The 19,261-nt window shown below is 44.1% G+C and overlaps 4 protein-coding genes across 5 annotated transcripts in view; 3 read left to right on the top strand and 1 right to left on the bottom strand.

Moving 5' to 3' along the window:
- The window catches only part of LOC121607236 (metal transporter CNNM4), a 44,936-nt gene extending 40,957 nt beyond the window's left edge, over window positions 1-3,979 (bottom strand). The window contains exon 1 of the mRNA XM_041937956.1: window positions 2,538-3,979. Within this exon, the coding sequence (XP_041793890.1) occupies window positions 2,538-3,951 (1,414 nt within the window). The 5' untranslated portion in view covers window positions 3,952-3,979. The remainder of the gene's footprint in view (window positions 1-2,537) is intronic.
- A 1,559-nt stretch (window positions 3,980-5,538) lies between these two features.
- On the top strand, window positions 5,539-8,121 carry LOC121607103 (nuclear factor 7, brain-like). The gene has a single exon (XM_041937783.1). It carries the CDS (start codon window positions 5,667-5,669, stop codon window positions 7,092-7,094), a length of 1,428 nt encoding a protein of 475 aa, XP_041793717.1. The 5' UTR covers window positions 5,539-5,666; the 3' UTR covers window positions 7,095-8,121.
- Window positions 8,122-9,205: 1,084 nt separating this feature from the next.
- LOC121607101 (zinc-binding protein A33-like) lies at window positions 9,206-11,641 on the top strand. The gene has a single exon (XM_041937782.1). It carries the CDS (start codon window positions 9,344-9,346, stop codon window positions 10,769-10,771), a length of 1,428 nt encoding a protein of 475 aa, XP_041793716.1. The 5' UTR covers window positions 9,206-9,343; the 3' UTR covers window positions 10,772-11,641.
- Window positions 11,642-11,695: 54 nt separating this feature from the next.
- Window positions 11,696-19,261, top strand: part of LOC121607100 (phospholipid-transporting ATPase ID-like) — a 43,558-nt gene continuing 35,992 nt past the window's right edge. The window contains exon 1 of one of the 2 annotated variants that reach the window (XM_041937781.1): window positions 11,696-11,786. The gene's annotated coding sequence lies outside the window, so the exon portion shown is untranslated. Of the gene's footprint in view, window positions 11,787-13,706; window positions 13,847-19,261 lie in introns of those variants that run through there. The other variant, XM_041937780.1, reaches the window with a different exon arrangement.

Here is a 19,261-nt window from a genome sequence, read left to right as displayed (position 1 = left end):
GTGTACACAGACAGACAGACAGACAGACAGACAGACAGACACACACACACACACACACACACACACACACACACAGAAGTATCAGAATATATAGTCTTGATATCTGTCATTAGGGGTGTGCCATATCTTACTGATCACAATAATATTGGTGTAATTATTATTATGATAAAAAAAATGCTTATTGTGACAATGGAAATATTCCTTCTTGTTGCTGTAATGACGTCATATTGTTACTCACGGCAACAAGAAGCATGTAACATTGCATGGTCGTTGCAGAGGAGTTACTTCCTAACAGGGGAGTGACTTCAGGAGTGTGGAAGACTCAGACAGGAGCAAGACAACACACTTATTTCACCACCTCAAGCAGAACCAGCCGAGCACGAGGAGAGCTCGTTGTGAGCCCCACTTACTAACTACTACTATCAATTCAGAACTGAACTCTTGCCTCACACGTCTAAACACAGGGCTGACACAGGAGATTCATTATGTTGAGCATAACCTAAAGAAACCTACGTGCACACACACCGGCGCTGCTGGATGCCATCACCGTGGTAACTGATGCCTAGCGGCAAGTGAGAGGAACTTCAGATGTGAACGGGGAGTCAGGCCAGAGAGGAGGCGGGGGGGGGGGCAGCACCCGATTGGCCTGTGTGTTACCGTGTCAACACAGTAACAGCGTGGAGGCTGGTGTGGCGAAAAGAAAATCTGGAACGAGGTACTCATTGCTGGGATTTTGCACCACTTGCAACAAACTCTGTCAATCAAACAGCGTCAGAAAGCAATTACCTTATCTTCGTGTTGGATTTCCTGTGGATGTTCTTGTCTTTTCCTGTTTGGTCACAGTGACTACAAAACTGAAACTACACCACACTTGTGTATCAGAAGATTTCTCAAGTCAAAATCTGCAAGATGCTTGAGGAGTACATAGAAAACAAATGCCAAGGGTGTCAAGACCAGATTCACAATACAGCTCGAAGGGAGAGCGCATGTCATCAAGCAGTTACCCAAAGCTTTGCAAAATGCAACAAAAACCCATAAGCATTATTCCCCATTCAGGTGTTAATGTAGCTACTACGCCGTTCACAGGAGCGCCTGATGCCGAAATGCCAACAAAGCTGACTTTGAATATGACAGATGATGCTGCTGACAAAGCAATACTCCATCCTGTTACTTGGCACCTTAAATAGCAGAACGCTGCCGTTCATTTACATGTAATATTATTTAACTTGTGAAAATGAAAGGTCTGCAAAAAATGTTCATTTTATGTGTATATGTGGCCACCAGTAATGAGAGGTGGCCATGCCTTTCTCCATTAGGATAACCTTCAAACTCAACACTTCATACATAGCAGCTGAGTGCATTCTCAGAACCACTGACAATGAATCTCGCACCCCCAAGCTTTGAGCCAGTGTAGGCTGCCCTCAACTCTCTGTGCAGCCGGGCGTGTGTGTGTGTAGGCACTGCAGCTTGTTGCCAAACCCGCTAAGACAAGCTGCAGAGCCATTTCTTGGCCAAATGTCACACATCGCCGTGCACCACCGCAAAAGCACGCAACACAAAAGTCAACGTGCAGCGGAGATGAATGCAAAGGAACGCTGACCGACGTGAATCAAGAGACCGCTCCTCTGTGAAGATGCATTTAGGGAGATAAAGTGGCATGGCAGCATGAACGTGGAGTTCAGACTGCCAACAAAGTTCAGTGAAGCGGTACCATCTTACAGTCAGATACAAGAGTCTGCTCAGCCATTCCTCACCGAGCTGAGATACAGACACAATAAGTGTGTGTGTGTGTGTGTGTGTGTGTGTGTGTGTGTGTGTGTGTGTGTGTGTGTCTACTGTCTGTGACCTTGAGACGAGACGCCTGAGAAAGGAAAAATATATCCCCACGGGGGATGGCGTCAGCGTGTGCACATCCTCCTGAGAGAGGGGGCACGCGCACGCATGCACGCGTGTGCATGTGCGTCCGTGTGTGCTGGGAGCGGAAAGGCAGCAAAGCGGCGGAGAGAGAAGTGAAACCGGGAAGTGTTTCTGATATCACGGCTCACAAATCTGACAGCGGTCACATCTGATTCCTCTGCCTTTTTGTAAGAAACACAGCTTTCGATGAACGACGCCGTGATGCTTTACCCCTTTCACCACTCACACTGCGATAAATAAACCCACTTTCTCCTCGGTGATCCTATCAAGGATGTCAAAGATTGTTGTTGCATCTTAATAACCACGACCGTGTCAGGGTGTCGCGTCAGTTTCACTGCACAACACTGAACCCCGTCCTGACACTCTGGATATGAGCGCCGAGACGCCACAAAGAGGTCAAAGGTCAAGCTCCGCAGTGGTTTTAAGGCATGCTGCTACAAACTGAAGCCTCAGAAATGAGCTCCTGCTTTGATCAAACCAGCCGAGAGTCTCATAAACAACCAAACGCTGTGAGCTCAGTCAGGGAGGTGTTACACCTGGCTCCCTGCTACCTGCCTGACAAGCGCTAAAACTAATGGGATTTCATCACAACCCTCGCCAGGTGTGTCAGGTGCACAAACCTTTCTTGAACTCCTCCAGCATGGAGTCCAGCTTGGTGTCGTGGAAGACGAAGTGGACCGGATGGTTGTAGAACTTGGTGATGGTCTTGAGCGTGGTGCAGTCGTCCGGGTCCACGAAGGCCAGGTCCTTGACAAACAGGATGTCCACGATGTTGGACCGCTCGTCCTCATACACGGGTATCCTCGTGTATCCGCTCTCCATGATCTCGGACATGGTGTTGAAGTCCAACACGGCGTCGCTGTGGATCATGAAGCAGTTGCCGATCGGGGTCATGACATCCTCCACTGTCTTGGTCCTGAGCTCCAGCGCGCCTTGGATCATGTTGAGCTCCTCCTTCACCAGGTCGTTGTATGGCTCGGTGACTTTCAGCATCTCCACCAGCTTCTCCCGGTTGTACACGGTGCCGATCTCCTGGCCCAGGACGCAGTCGAGGATCTTACTGATGGGCCACGACAGAGGGAAAGTCAACAGCATGAACAGCTTGGTGACGAGGATGGTGTTGGCCCCAACTGCCAGACCGTGCCGGGAGCACAGCGCCTGCGGGACGATCTCGCCGAAAATAACGATGCCCACCGTGGAGGCGACCACGGCGCCGACCCCGGACTTGGTGAGGTCGTCCAGGAGGATGGTGAGGGTGGTGTTGACCAGGACGTTTCCGAGAAGCAGCGAGCACAGCAAGTAGTTACCCTTCCTGCGGATGGGCTCGATCTTCCGCGCGTACTTCTTTTCCTTCTCGGTGCCGCAGCTCTGCACGATGCGGAGCTCCATCGGGTCCAGGGCCATCAGCCCCAGGTTGAGCCCGCTGAACATGCCGGACAGCACAAGCAGGAAGCAGATGAGAATCACCTGCAGCCAGATGGGCAACAAGGACTTCTTCTCCTCCACCACCCGGAGTCTGCCGTCCTTCTCGTCCAGCAGGTACCACGTCGTCTCCTTCTCCTCCTTGTCCCGGACGCACAAGCCGAACACCTTCACCACCTCGCTCTTTCGGAGCTGCTTGATCTTGAGGTTGACCACCCCGGAGGTGTTGAAGTTGCTTACTTCCATGGACCCCGTCACTGCGATATCCTTCGTGATTTCGGGACAAGTACTATTGATGGGGACCGCGATTGCGCCCAAACTATCATCCTCTTTATCACTGGAGTAAAGTTCCGTGAACCCGATGAGCTTCGAGCTGTTCGGGAACAAGTGGAGCCCGTAGAACCTGAAGAGGGTGTCGCTGCCCTCGGTCACCTGAATAACCCCACTCTCGGTGGTCTCGGCCGGCGTGTCGCTCTTCTCCAGCCTCATGCCGAGTATCCGTGTGTTGCCCCTTGACTCCGAAAGCGCCGCCTCGGCTTGACTGCCCGCAAAAACACAAGAAAAGACGAGTAAAGTTAGCGTAAACCCCCATCCACTCGAGTCTATCGCCATGTTTGTTTCGCTCTCTGTGAACGGGGGAACTGACGTCACCTACTCGTTTCCACAAGACCACCCCCTCATTTGCATACCCGCATACCTCGGAAATTAAGCCAATTGGCGTCGGAAACGTCACTCGAAAAACTTGACCGAGCCCCCTCACATTCAATTTTTAAGGTCGACAGTTGTTTTTTCTTTTAAGGTCGACTACGTGGAGCTTCTTTAAAAATCACTTACAAGCAGGTTTATTCTGACTGATTTCATCCTGTTATAAAGATCTATCTTCAAAAGAAGCTTTGACAGCACGGCCACAGGAAGGATTTTATTCGATTATTTATGATTAATTTCTAACAGCTAACTGATTTGAAGTGGGAAAGAAATGAAATAAATTAAAATGCCTTACTGACAGCTGTTTTTCATGGTTTCATGGTTCCTCTTCAGACAAATCAGATTAGGATGCAGTTGAGGGTCACCTGAGTTACATAAGAGGAAACTTAATTCAGTTCCATTAGTACTGAAGATAAGCAACAAACACCTCTGATAACTACAATAATTACCCCAAACTCTACTCTTACTCATGTAAGTGTTCATCAGAGAGTAAGCAGAAACACACAGGAAGGCAGGCAGGGAGGGACCAAAAAGACTCTGAGTCTCCAGACTAGACGAGACAAGACAAGAAAACCAGATGATAGAAGACACACTTTCGGTCCTAGTTGGCTTTTCCTTCAGCTTGCCAATCTTTAAGTGAACACTGGATACCCACCTGCTCCATTCTAGCAACATCTGACCTTCAGACAACAGTATGTTGGTGCCAAAAGGAAAGGTACTCGCTTGAGAAGCACAGAACCCCTGTATTTTTCAGGGAAGCTATAGCAAATAATTTTAAATGAAAAAAGCTGAAAGGTGATGAACTATCAAAGTGAAGAAGAGTCAAATTGCAGAGATTTTCCTCTGACTGTCCTCTTCTCCTTGTGGAACAACAGTGGACAGAAATGTCTTTACTGACAGCAGAGCTCCATCTTGTGGTCAAATCACTCACAGTGCAGCCTGATGGGCAGCTGGGAAAATTGTAAAATCGATGATTTGTTGATGTTCAAAGATAAATCAGATCGACCTCAATATACAGTTTCTATGAGACTTGAAGTTTTCCTATATATGATGGTTGCAGAGCCAATAATGCATTTATTGTTCCCAACGATGTGTTCCCAATGAATACAATTCATGTGTGTAATACACTACATATGAATAAAATAACCTTTTTGCCACTGAGTGTGACATTTTGTCCTTAAGTGTGTATCAAGAAAAGCTAGCTGCAGTTTTGATTGATACTGTGGGTGTGAGATGATTGACTGACTAAAATAGATCTTACATCAAATCAAAAAAATGTGTTTTAAACAGGCACAACTTCTCAGCTCTTCCACATGGAGCTCAGATAAAAGATGGATCCTTCTGTTTGTATGGCACCAGTCATGTTTGAAGAGTGAAATATTCACCTCTCAAAACACCCTGGTGGTGACAACATGACATAGCAGCATTTCCTCCTAATAAGTTCATCTGAAACAGAGAGAAGTGAAAATGAAAGAAGATTTTGACATTGTTGAACAAAGTTGAGACGCCATGACAGGGTGTGAGATCTCTGCAGAAAAACAAACTATTGGAAGACTTTCAGCACTCAAAGGAAGGAGCAGTAACTTGGTGAGTCCTGCATTAGGAAGACAACTTGGATACAAATGGCTGAGAAAACTGCTCTCGTTGAAAGTTTCCTGAGTTGCCATGTGTGTTCAGAGACGTTCAGAGATCCTGTGTCTCTGAGCTGCAACCACAGCTTCTGTTCAAGCTGCCTGCAAAGATTCTGGGAACAAGCTGGAAACAGAAACTGTCCCACTTGTAAAAGAAAATCCTCAAAGGACTGTACAGGAGTGAACTTTGCACTGAAGGAACTGGCTGATGCCTTTGCTGGGAGACAGAAAGCTGAATCATCTGAGACAGAAAAAGGAGAGAAGAAGGTGGAGGTGATGTGTAGTAAACACCAAGAAGAGCCTAAATTGTTCTGTGAGGACGAGCAGAGAGCTGTGTGTCCTGTCTGTGAGTTTTCTCTGCACCAGAGTCACAAGCTGGTTCCTGTAGAACAAGCAGTCAGTGGCCTGAAGGACCAGCTGAAATCTGACTTAAAGTCTCTGCAGGACAAGAGGGACACATACAAACAAGTGGAGGAAACATACAATGAAGTGATTCAACACTCAAAGAAGCAGCTGTTGTCTACAGAGAAGCAGATCAGAGCAGAGTTCAACAAGCTCCACCAGTTCCTGAGGGAGGAAGAGGAGTCCAGACTGGCAGCTCTGAGGGAGGAAGGGGAGCAGAAGGAGAAGACTGTGAGCAGAGAGATGAAGAAGATCCAGCAGCAGATCTGCTCTCTGTCAGACAGCATCTGTGCTGTTGAAGAAGACCTGCAGAAACACAACATGCCATTCCTCAGCAGTTATAAAGCCACTCAGACCAGAGCCAGAGTCCAGTGCTCCCTGTCAGATCCACAGCTGCTCTCAGGAGCTCTGATAGATGTGGCCAAACACCTGGGCAACCTGTCCTTCACAGTCTGGGAGAAGATGAAGGACAAGGTCCACTTCAGTCCTGTCATTCTGGACCCAAACACTGCAAGCCCCTGGCTCTATCTGTCTGATGGTCTGACCAGTGTGAGACGTGGAGACACAAAGCAGCAGCTTCCTGATAATCCAGAGAGATACACTTATCACTCCAGTGTTCTGGGCTCTGAGGGCTTCAGCTCAGGGAAACACAGCTGGGAGGTGGAGGTGGGAGACCATCCTGGCTGGACTGTGGGTTTGGCTAAAGAGTCAGTTGACAGGAAAGGGGAGGTGTATGCTTTGCCGAAATATGGAATCTGGTGTTTCTTGCATCGCAGTGGAAAATACATTAATGGTCTTGGTGAGACTGTCAGAGTGAAGAAGAGTCTCCAGAGGATCAGAGTCCAGCTGGACTACGACAGGGGGAAGGTGTCCTTCTACGACCCCGAAGACATGACTCACATCTACACTCACAGAGACACTTTCACTGAGAAACTCTTCCCATATTTTAACATTCGAGAAGTCAATGATGCTAAAACTGCTGACATCAAAATCTGTCAAACTGATGTTTCTGTGTGATGATCAGGGAGGATGGTGAGGCATTTGGATTTTTATCATGGTGTTGTCAGTTACAAACAACATCAGCTAGTTCTTTATAGGTGAGAATCATCCTGTAATTTGAAAGTAAATGAAGAAAACGTAGAGATCCATGTTAGATCCATGTTAGATCCAGGTTAATTTGGTGTGAAATCGATGATATTCAAAGAGAAATCCGCTCGACTTCAACATACAGTTTCCACGAGGCTTGAAGTTGTCCTATATATGGTGGCTGCAGAGCCAATAATGCAGTTATGAGTGTAATCTAGTGTGAGTGTTTACATTTTGACCTGAAGTGTGTATCAAGCAATGCTAGCTGCAGTTTTGATTGACACTGTGGGTGTGAGATGATTAAAATACATCATACATCAAATCAAAAAATGTTGTTTTTTACAGGCACAACTTCTCAGCTCTTCCACGTGGAGCTCAGATGAAAGATGGATCCTTCTGTTTGCATGACACCAGACATGTTTTTCAGCTGCCTGTTTATTTTCACCTTTAGCGCCACTGTATGAGCCCATCCATCTTGGACATGTTGCTCTTCGTTTGTCCTTTCTGGGATTTGATCTCACACGTTTCCAGGGTTTTGCTCGGCGTACTTCTGTTCCTGCTCTTCTTCCTCGACCTTTTCTGCACTGATCCAAACAAACGGCCCGAGAGAGAAATGAGACTGAAGGAAGAATCTGTTACGTAATTCTCGATAACTTCATCTCAATGAATGTGGGGAGCAAAAACACGACAACATGTGATGCAAGTTGAGCGACAGCATTTTGATTCAGTGACAGTGACTCCTGAGGAGAGGTGTCGGAGAGTAGATTAATGGCGGGAGCAGCTTGTGTCTCAGAGTTGGCAGCAGATCGACACTTGAAGTTGCTGTGTGACAGACAAGCTTACACTGTTGTGCAGCATCCTGGTCAATTGTTGGCGTTCAGAAGAGACTTTCACTCTGAACAGACTCACAAAACAGACTACTTTCACTGCGGTCAGTGTATTTACAGTTCCAAATGACCAAAAATAGGCACGCCAGACTCTGAAGACCCCAAAGCCTGCCATGTTTCCGCCTCTCATTCCTCTGTTGGAGATAGACGCTAACCGTGTGTTTATGACTGGAAGGTTTGTGTGAAACGTTGCTCTAAAACGACTTTTGTTACTGCCTGAATCACATTTCTTCTTCCAATGTTTTGTCATGACTTTTGATGTCAGCTGTTACTGTGTGTGCTTCAGGAAGACGAACTGCTACAAGAACACCAAATAAACCAACTGACAGAAAAGAAGCTTCAGGAGAGATTTATTGGGTCCTTCTGGCTTTTACTTCAGAAGCTGAAATGACAAGTTATGACCTGAAGAAATCTGTTATGTATTCAATTACTTTGCCCAGTACACTTGACACACATTTGGCCTCCATGACTTGATGAACAAGAGAATGTAAAATAGGGAAATAAAATAAAATCTGTATGAAAGTTTTCATATTCATGCACGTGAACAGAGTGGTCTGCATTTAGTGCGTCTGGATGAAACGAACACATTCCTGCAGGCGTTAGCAGAACATGTTGCCTGTTGCAGTGGCTGAAAAAGAAAACACTCACTGCACTCACAGATTCTGATATTCTGACGGTCTTTGTGACTTGCTTTTCTTTGACAAGCATACATTTGTGATGTGGATTTTGTGTGGAGTCTTGCTCTGCCCGTCTTCCGTGGAGTTTTTTTTGTATATGCAAATGTGATGCCAATGCCCCTTTTAAATCAGATAAATAATTATATTTTAAAAAGTCAGTCACCCTGCTGAAATGTTCAGTTCTCAGCGGAGGACTAAGAAAAAAACTCTCCCTGTTTCAGGTCTATGGTGTTTAATGAGCTGTATAGATTATTTTCTTTATTAAGTAGACAGGAAACAAAAGAGCTTTTTAGATGTTTTCCTTTTGTTTGTCTACAGATGCATGTACAGTGAATTTGATTTTTAAGAAGTAAAGAGAGAAATATTCACCTCTCAAAACACCCTGACTCCATCTGCTGGTGACAACATGACATAGCAGCATTTCCTCCTAATAAGTTTACCTGAAACAGGCAGAAGTGAAAATGAAAGCAGATTTTGACATTGCTGAACAAAGGTGAGACACCATGACAGGGTGTGAGATCTCTGCGGAAAAACAAACTATTGGAAGACTTTCAGCACTCAAAGGAAGGAACAGTAACTTGGTGAGTCCTGCTTTTGGAAGACAATTTGGATACAAATGGCTGAGAAAACTGCTCTCGTTGAAAGTTTCCTGAGTTGCCATGTGTGTTCAGAGACATTCAGAGATCCTGTGTCTCTGAGCTGCAACCACAGCTTCTGTTCAAGCTGCCTGCAAAAATTCTGGGAACAAGCTGGAAACAGAAACTGTCCCATTTGTAAAAGAAAATCCTCAAAGGAAGATCCAGGAGTGAACTTTGCACTGAAGGAACTGGCTGATGTCTTTGCTGGGAGACAGAAAGCTGAATCATCTGAGACAGAAAAAGAAAAAGAGAAAGAGGAGGCTGTGTGTGAGAAACATCCAGTAGTCTCTTATTGGTTCTGTGAGGACGAGCAGAGAGCTGTGTGTCCTGTCTGTGAGTTTTCTCTGCACCAGAGTCACAAGGTGGTTCCTGTAGAACAAGCAGTCAGTGACCTGAAGGACCAGCTGAAATCTGACTTAAAGTCTCTGCAGGACAAGAGGGACAAATACAAACAAGTGGAGGAAACATACAATGAAGTGATTCAACAATCAAAGAAGCAGCTGTTGTCCACAGAGAAGCAGATCAGAGCAGAGTTCAACAAGCTCCACCAGTTCCTGAGGGAGGAAGAGGAGTCCAGACTGGCAGCTCTGAGGGAGGAAGAGGAGCAGAAAGAGAAGACTGTGAGCAGAGAGATGAAGAAGATTCAGCAGCAGATCTCCTCTCTGTCAGACAGCATCTGTGCTGTTGAAGAAGACCTGCAGAAACACAACGTGCCATTCCTCAGCAGTTATAAAGCCACTCAGACCAGAGCCAGAGTCCAGTGCTCCCTGTCAGATCCACAGCTGCTCTCAGGAGCTCTGATAGATGTGGCCAAACACCTGGGCAACCTGTCCTTCACAGTCTGGGAGAAGATGAAGGACAAGGTCCACTTCAGTCCTGTCATTCTGGACCCAAACACTGCAAGCCGCTCTCTCTATCTGTCTGATGATCTGACCAGTGTGAGAGATGGGGACACAAAGCAGCAGCTTCCTGATAATCCAGAGAGATACACTTATCACTCCAGTGTTCTGGGCTCTGAGGGCTTCCGCTCAGGGAAACACAGCTGGGAGGTGGAGGTGGGAGACCATCCTGGCTGGACTGTGGGTTTGGCTAAAGAGTCAGTTGACAGGAAGGGGAAGCTGTGTGCTTCACCAGAATATGGACTCTGGTGTTTATTGCGTCGCAGTGGAAAATACACTAATGGTCTTGGTGAGACTGTCAGAGTGAAGAAGAGTCTCCAGAGGATCAGAGTCCAGCTGGACTACGACAGGGGGAAGGTGTCCTTCTACGACCCTGAAGACATGACTCACATCTACACTCACAGAGACACTTTCACTGAGAAACTCTTCCCATATTTTAATATTGGTGCAGCTGGTGATGCAAAAACTGCTGACATCAAAATATGTCAAACTGATGTTTCTGTGTGATGACCAGGGAGGACGGTGAGGCCGAAGCGATTCATTTGGATTTTTATCATGGTGTTGTCAGTTACAAACAACATCAGCTAGTTCTTTATAGGTGAGAATCATCCTGTAATTTGAAAGTAAATGAAGAAAATGTAGAGATCCATGTTAGATCCAGGTTAGATCCAGGTTAATTTGGTGTGTGAGCATTCTGTCCAAAATGCTGTTTGTGGCATAAACATGCTACAAGAACTGGAGTAGATTTAATGTAAAAAATTTTAAAACTTTTTACATTCTTTTTACAAGGATGAGCAACAGTTGTAGAGAAGTTGTGAATACTTAAAAAACAAAAAATAGGCTTTAATTTCAAATCATGTAACCACTGAAAGCCTCATTTTCACGCCACTGTGAGGTCATTTTTGTACCATATGCAGGAACACAGGACATGATTTGCCAGAAGATGAAAAAATGGAGGAAAACACTTCACACACAAAAAACAAAAAACAGGTGGGACTGGTTCGCCTACAACAGGTAAGATCCTCCTGCAGAACCTGGGTACAACCTGAGGCAGGCACAGCTACGAATCTCATGTTCTTGCACAAGATTCCAGGATCTGTTACTTTAACTTGACAACAACTTCCTGTGAAGCCTGCAGTTATCAGTCACCTGAATTTACACTGACAAGCTGAAATTAGAGCTGACAACATCTTCAAACCTGGTGGCAGCATTTACAAGTCATCCAGGTTGTGTTTGCATCCACCATTAATTTCTGTATTGACCTTTTTTCAGATTACTGAAAATAAATCTGTTTATTTTGTTCACCTTGACGCACAAACTGACAGATATCTACAGGAAACACAGACCAGCTTTCTACTAAAACAACTCTGACAAAATTGTTGCTTGAGGTGATGAGAAAGATTAAAATCACAGATCTGAATGTTTGAATGTGTTTACTCATTAGATACGATGGTGCTCGTTAGTGGAGAGTGTGGATTTATCTGAGGAAGGAAACAAAATACTTTTACAGCAACGACAGGAGGTGAGTGTTTGAATATGAAAATACACCGTTCACTCAAAGTTGCTGCTTTTTTAATAGTTGATCTATTCTACTCATTGTTAAAAATGAGTTGGAGAAAATATGAGAATGAATAGATGAAATCGATTAAACTAGCTAACAGTGTATAAAGTCGTTAAAATGAGTTCAAACTTGAACATCTACTAAAATGCAACAAACGCATTAATGCTGCAGTTATGTGGATCCAAAACCATCAGGAGTGCTTTTACTTTTGATGCTTAAACTACACAGTGCAGATAATACTGCATAATACTGCAATTTCCCAGCTTGGGATAAATAAAGTATATCTATCTATCTATCTATCTATCTATCTATCTCTCTATACTGATATACTTTTACTTCAGTAAGGTTTTGAATGCAGCACATTTACTCATATGTGCAGCATTTTCACACTGTGATATTCGTACTTTTACTGAAGTAAATGATCTGAAATCTTGTTCCATCACTGCCAGAAAGTCTCATGAGAAACATCATTACTTTTACAACAGAGACCTGGTAAAAATGACTCATTCAAATAGTAGAGCCACATAAAAACACACATGATGAATAAACATGGACGTAAGCACAGTAGGACAGGACCTCAGAGACATTCAACACAATACTTGATGATTTACATCCAAAACACGTTTATGTTGCGAATTATTCCTGAACCAGGGAGCCTAGTATGAAACATGCTGCTTTGCCATATTCAGAACGGAGTCCTGGACACTGAAGATGACCTAAATGACCATATTACAGCTGAATGACTTTAAAATATATATATATGTGACTCTTCCTCTAGTGAACGAAGCACATGTGGGTGTGGAGTGTAGATTTCACTTTAAAACCCAGCGGTTGCCTCCACTGGGTCTCCAGGAAACCAAAACCTCAGTCAGACCTACAGAGAAACAAAGCAGAGACAAAACAGAAAGCAAAGAGCAGGAGGGAGAAAAAAAGCTTGACGGGAGAGACAAAGCATGAGACATGAGACAAAAATATGACAATTTAAGAAAAAAAAGAGGAAAGATGATTAAAGTTCATGAAGTTTAAGTGAGATGCTCACAAAGACGACAGGCTGTGGACGGCATTTGTGCAGCTGATCAGCGGTGGAAAGTAACTGAGTACTCAAGCACTGCTCTCGAGTACAATTTCGAGGTTTTTATGCTTTACTTTTACCGTTTTCATCATACTCCACTCTGCATTTTAGAGGAAATAATGTACTTTCTATTCCACTACATTTGCAAAAAGATTTTTGCATACAAGTCCGATTAGCTAATCAAAAATAATTCTCTTAAAGTATATAAAACTCCACCTGATATGATGAGCTCAATAATCAGTACGACAATTGACAGAAGAATTGTTTTGGACATTTTTCAAGCAAAAAAAGAAACATAAAACAGATTATGGTCCAGCTTCTCAAATGCTTTTACTTGTAATTGCTTTAATTATTTTAATAGATTTTTGTCATTTTGACGTTTGGATGGACAAAGCAGACTTTGTGAAGGGGTCGCTTTGGCCTCTGGGTAAATAATTGATATTCTCATTGATAAATAATCATTAGAAGCAGTTCTGTACATTAAAAAAAAAAAATCAGCGCCACCTCAGTCACAGCGACTTTTACTTTGATTACTTTAGGTATTTCTTGATTATACTCACCCACTTTTAAGACGTTGAAAGTAAGTGTCAACTGGTGCTTTTCTGAGAGGGCTTTCACCAACTTCTTAATGACACGTCACGTGAGCTCGCCTGTGCTAATTGCTCGTCGTGAACGCACGTTTCCGCGTTTTCACGGCCAAAGCAGATGAAATTCAGCTCAGCGGAGCGAGCGCTGCGCCCTGGCAGGGGAGTGGAGAGAGAATGAGGGAGGAGTGGAGAAAATGGAGGAGGGGAGCAGAGTAAGGGGGAGGAGAGGCGGGTGGTTGGAAGCCAGGAGGGAAACATTAGCCCTCGCTTCTCCTCTTAGTTGAGAGTTTTCTTGTTTGTTCCCGGGACCGAAGGCGACGCGCAGCTCAGCCGGGACGCACCGCACCGAGCCAGGACGCACGGTAAGAAGACGCGCCGCCACCCGCTCTGCGCTGACCTCGGATGGGCTCACGGTGAAGCGGGGAGGGGGTTTACACGCTGAGATGGATTTCTTGGGAGAAAGGGAGGAGATGGAGGAGGAAGAGAGGGAGGAAGAGAGGCGAGAGTCGCCTCCTTACTCTCTCTTGTTCCTTGTCTGTGCTGCCCTCCCTCCGGGGAGCCCCGCGCCAACAAAGTAACGGAAAGAGTGAAGACTGAGGCGAAGAAGGAGAGGAGAGCTGAGAGAAAACTCTGCTTCCCCTGCTTTTGTTCCCTCAGAGCAGAATTACACTCATCGTGGGTACTTCCATAACAACACGGGTCACTTGAGTTTTGTGCTGCTGTGGGCGGAAACGTCTTAAAACTTTTATCTGAAGTGTCAGTGCGCAGGACTCAGTGAAGTGTGCCGTGCTGTTTTTGTGACGGTGCATTGTTGAGCTGACAGAGCGTGGTTTCCTCTCATGCTTTGGTGTAGAAGTGAAGGTTGCAGCACTGTCTTTCATGCGCTGCACATGAAGATGATCGCAGCACGCTGGGAGTCGTGCTGATGTTGTGATGCTGTTGGTGTTTATGAAACGCGTGAGCGCACACACGCTGTAGTTGTCCGTAAAGTGGTGACGAACGGTTTCCATATCATTGTGCAGCGGAAGACAGTGGAGTACTCATTCATTTCCTGAGAAAGTGATGCTAATCATTGTTCAGGGCCAGACAGTAAAGTATGTGAGGAGGTTTTTAATAAGCTGTCTCCTCTAACTGTCCCACAAAGGCGTTGAAAAGTCAAGGGCCCCTGAAACGTCTTTAACATCTCAGTGATTTTTTTTTTTTTTTTTTTTTGGTCTTGTATGCCCTTATAAAACTATCACTGTTTTGTGTGCTAGTGGCACTGCAATACTTATACTACTACTGCTACTACTACTACTATTACTACTACTACTACTAATAATAATAAACTTTATTCATGCAGAACTCTTCAAAAGAAAGTTGCTAAGTGCTTTGGTTTGGTTGGAAAACATTTCAGGACTGCGATGAGGCAAATAAAATAAGCAAATAAGTAGAATAATACAAAATACAATTGGAGAAAACACCCAGAAATTATATAAGATAGTAGCAGTAAACTCATGAGACATGTCGGCAGTCTCAGATCTTCCGGCAGTTCCGGAGCTGAGGGGGCCTCACTGTTAAACCAGGTCTCCTTTGGTCCTGAAGCTAGCGACGAGGAACAGAGCCAGCAGAGCCTTCGCTGAGGTTCTGATGCTCCGGCTCATTGTAGGGCAGCAATTAAGCAACATAGCTGAGAGCTAAACCATGAAGTGCTTTAAAGGCGGCTGTTTGGACTAGATGAAGGTGTGAGATTGTTTTTCGGCTAAAACCTGAATACAGTAAATTGCGGTGATCTAACTGAGATTGAGACTGAGAGAGGAAAGACCTGAATTCTGAGATGTTCCTCCACTGATAAACAAACTGATAAATTGATTGACTTTTGTAGCTTGTTTTTCAGATGAAAGATCACTGTCAAATATCACACCCAGGTTTCTCTTTGGCTGCAGGTTTGACGTTTGTGGACAGGGAGCCAAGGTGTTTTTGTAAAAATAGGGATGGATTTTTGGAGAACTTTGAAGAATTTGTTTTCTTTCAGCCGGAAAGATTTTGGGACATCCAACACTTTAGTTCTAACAGACAAGCTAAAAATTGATGAAAATTTCCTTCCTCGCTAGTTTTGCATGAGACATAAATTACCAGTGTGAACCAGTGTTAACACTGTACATCCAAGTGTTGCCATAGAGACAGAAACATTACAACAGATGTAACATCACTGACAGCCAGCTCTAACTCTTCACACCTGTGCTTTGTATTGCTGTGCACGTTGATATCGATGTGATATTGCTGTGACATTTCTCGACTTAATTAATTCAAATATATCTTAGTGCTGTAAGTTGGGCATCATCACTTACAAAGAAAAGGAAACCTAGCTTCTTCTGTCTATGATTCTCAGTGGTGCAGCTGGTGGCATGTCCCATATTCACACATTTTACAGCTACAGTCAAAGCATGCAGCCATAGTCAAAAAAAAATGTTGAGTCACATCTCCACTATTAGTCACACAAATATATGACTTTTACATTTTGAGTGTATCAATAGTTAATAAGACTCTTTCTCTCACTCCTTGTCTCTTATTCCATTTATTAGGGTCTCCCTTGAAATGACATGATCGTCCTCATGCTCCTGGGATGCTTTGTATATTTTGGCTGATTAAGAATCTACATTATAGATAACAACGTTAATTCAGTCGCCTACTAAAAGTGCCCTTAAACATTAGTTATTTGTACAAATGATTTCAGAAAGGGTGCTGATAGAGAAACGAGAGTCTACAGCCACACTCTGTGAGGCTGCTCTGAGCTAAAAGCTAACATGGTCCCAGTGATGATGTTAACGTGCTGACGGTAAGCAGGTGTAATGTTTATCATCTTAGTTTAGTGCAAAGTAGTGATGAGGCTGATGGAAATGTTACTAGTTGTGGTATTTGATCATAAACCAAAGTATTAGACACTATAGAAGAAAATGTCAAGGGGACACCAAAGTTATTACATTTTTTGCGGAGGGGGAAATGAAATGTCAACCTGCCAGTGGCACTAAAGGAAAAGTCAGAGAATCACTTAAAGGGATAGTTCGTGTTTTTTGAAGTAGGGTTGAGGTATTTATCCATAGTCAGTGTATTATTTGCAGTATATGGCGGTCGGCACTGCCCCAGTGTGGAGGAGCTGAAGAAATACAGACAAAAATCAATGTCACTTGAAGTATAATAATAAATAAATAGTAAATATTTCGAATATTTTCAATGCTTGCTGCCAGATAGCCGTTTCCAATGTGAAACTGAAGTAGTTGTATCACCCTCTCCACAGCCACCAGACTTCTTTGACAAAAACAGTCATTTTGCCTCACAGACAACGAGAGTAGCTGGCCTACCCCTGCCTCAATCAGTGAGTTTGTTCTATTGAGTGACTTTGGTGAATCTGAACTAACCCATTAAAACAGTGAAATCACACAATAATACAAACAATCTAACTGATTGAGGCAGCGATAGACCAGCAGCTCCTGTGTTTTGCAAGGTAAAATTGCTGTTTTTGCTGAAGGAGTCTGGTGGCTTTGGAGAGGGCGTAGATGGATATACTGGCGTCAGTTTCCCATCAGAAAGGACTGCCTGATGGCAAAGTAATGCGGTGAAAATATTAAAAAATATAGTGTACAGAAAACAGATATTGATTTAGGTAGCTAAAATATGCTGTGCTGCTGCCCCCCACCCAACTTAATACATTGCTTAGCTTACATATGTAACACACCAACTATGAATAAATACCTCAGACAACCCCACTGCAAAAACTATCCTCAGTCAGTAGGAATTGTCCTCTGGGTAAACTACTGTAGAAACTTGCATGTGACTGAACCTCCACAGCTTCATCTAAACTCAACACTGACAAGAGGCCTGACAGGGTCATGTAAGGTAATTCCATGAATTTGTTCTCAATCACTTTGAGCCAGTGAATTAAGTTCATACCACAGCTTGAAGATGGTTCATTGTTAGATCGATATGACACTGCGTCTGCCAGAGCGGCTGAGACTTTGTGGTACACAGAGGAGATTATTAAGTTTAAAAGGTCAATCAAAATGTCAGGGTTTTATCAGGTAAGATGAGAGGGGGAGTGGCTTTGTGGCCTGAGAGGTCAGGTGAATTATTCAGAGGTTGATTGTGCGGGTGTTTTGGTGCGGCGCTCAGGGCTTGATAACTGTATTGTGCCCCCGTGTCATAACTGCATCTCACTTTTCTATTCTTGCTTTGTTCATCATCAGTCGGGGGAAAAAAGGCCTGAACAGGCGATGGGCTTGCATCCGTGTATACGTCTCTATTCACAAACACCATCACAAATCAGTTTGAATGTTCTCAAAGGCACAATTCTCTCAAATGGAGTCATCTGTTCCCTTAATTGTGGTGGTGTTTTTGGTCAGGCCTTATTTTCTTTTTCAGACATGAATCAGAGAAAATTGAGAGTTTTTCAGCAATGACTTATGCTGCAATCACAAGGTCGCCCAGCAAACTTCCCCATTCACTCTCAGTCTGAAATACTGAAGATACTGTCATTAATCAGTAACTCACAGGAACCTTGAAAAAACCAAAACACTGTCAGTATGTCGCCTACCACTTGTTTATTCAGTCCAGTTGTCGGTTAGACTGAAGCTGATTCTGTGGTCAGTTGAACATTTTATCAGTGACGGGTACGCGGGACAAGGAAATCTGATAGAGAGGAAATTAACAAACAATAGTCATGAACAGGCTTCACTATGACTGGCTGCTACGCAAAAATACAGATTCAACAATGTAAAAATGCTCCCCTGTGACTGAAGAATTCTCATATATTACATTGTTAGATTGTTGCTGATGCATTTATGTGTAAACAGCATTACTGTTGCAGCTGCTCGAGGTGGAGCTGGTTTTAACTAATTGCATGCAGTTAAAGGAGTTTAGTCCTGTGGTTCCCAGCCTCGGGGTTAGACCCCTCCAATGGGTCACCAGGTAAATCTGAGGGGTCGTGAGATGATTAAACACAAGTAATCCAAAATTGTACTTAAGTACAGTACTTAAGTAAATATACTTGTGTGTTAAGGTTAAAAGCTGAAGAGTATTTTGTGTTGCATTATACTAACTTATGTATGCTAGTTAAAATATGTGTCAGCTACAACTATAGAAGGAGGACTTTTTCAGTGGCTGCCCTTTGTCTTTTGCGGTCATGGTTCTTATCTGAGTCACCGAATTAGCAGAAAAACCAACAAGCAAAACAACTGTGGTCTTTGTGGACCAGTGGCACAGAAAACAACAAAACAGGGGGGACCAATAGCGCCAACCCAGGAAGCCAAAACCAAAAGCTGTGCCGTGGCTCAGCATCTTCTGGTTATTGTCATGACCCGTGCTTTGCACGCCGGCCTTTTGTTAAGTTTCCCCTTGTGTGTTGTCTTTGCCTGGTTTTTGTCACATCCTGTTTTATTTTGAAGGTTGATGTTATGTGTCTTTGGTTGCTTTACTTCCTGTGTTTTCCCGCCCCTGTGATTGTCTGATCGTGTTCACCTGTGTGTCATTAAGTGTTCCTCCCTTGTGTATATACGTCTGTGTCTTCCCTCCTGTCTTGGTTGGGTCGTTGTCTGTGCTACCTCGCTGTCTTCGTCACCTTGCTGTCTGCGCTTCCCTTGTCATAGTCATAGTCATAGCCATAGTCCTATATTGAGTGTTCTTCGTTGTGATACCTTTGTTCATGTCCGTGCCGTGTTTCATGTGAGTGTCTCTTTGGTTTGTCTTGCTTTTGCTGAATTTGTGTAAATGTTTGTTCTGTGTATTGTCCATGTTACCAAGCC

This window comes from Chelmon rostratus, chromosome 5 (genome assembly GCF_017976325.1).
Source record: "Chelmon rostratus isolate fCheRos1 chromosome 5, fCheRos1.pri, whole genome shotgun sequence".
NCBI classification, from domain to species: Eukaryota; Metazoa; Chordata; class Actinopteri; order Chaetodontiformes; family Chaetodontidae; genus Chelmon; species Chelmon rostratus.
This window is presented reverse-complemented; position numbering and strand designations above follow the sequence as displayed.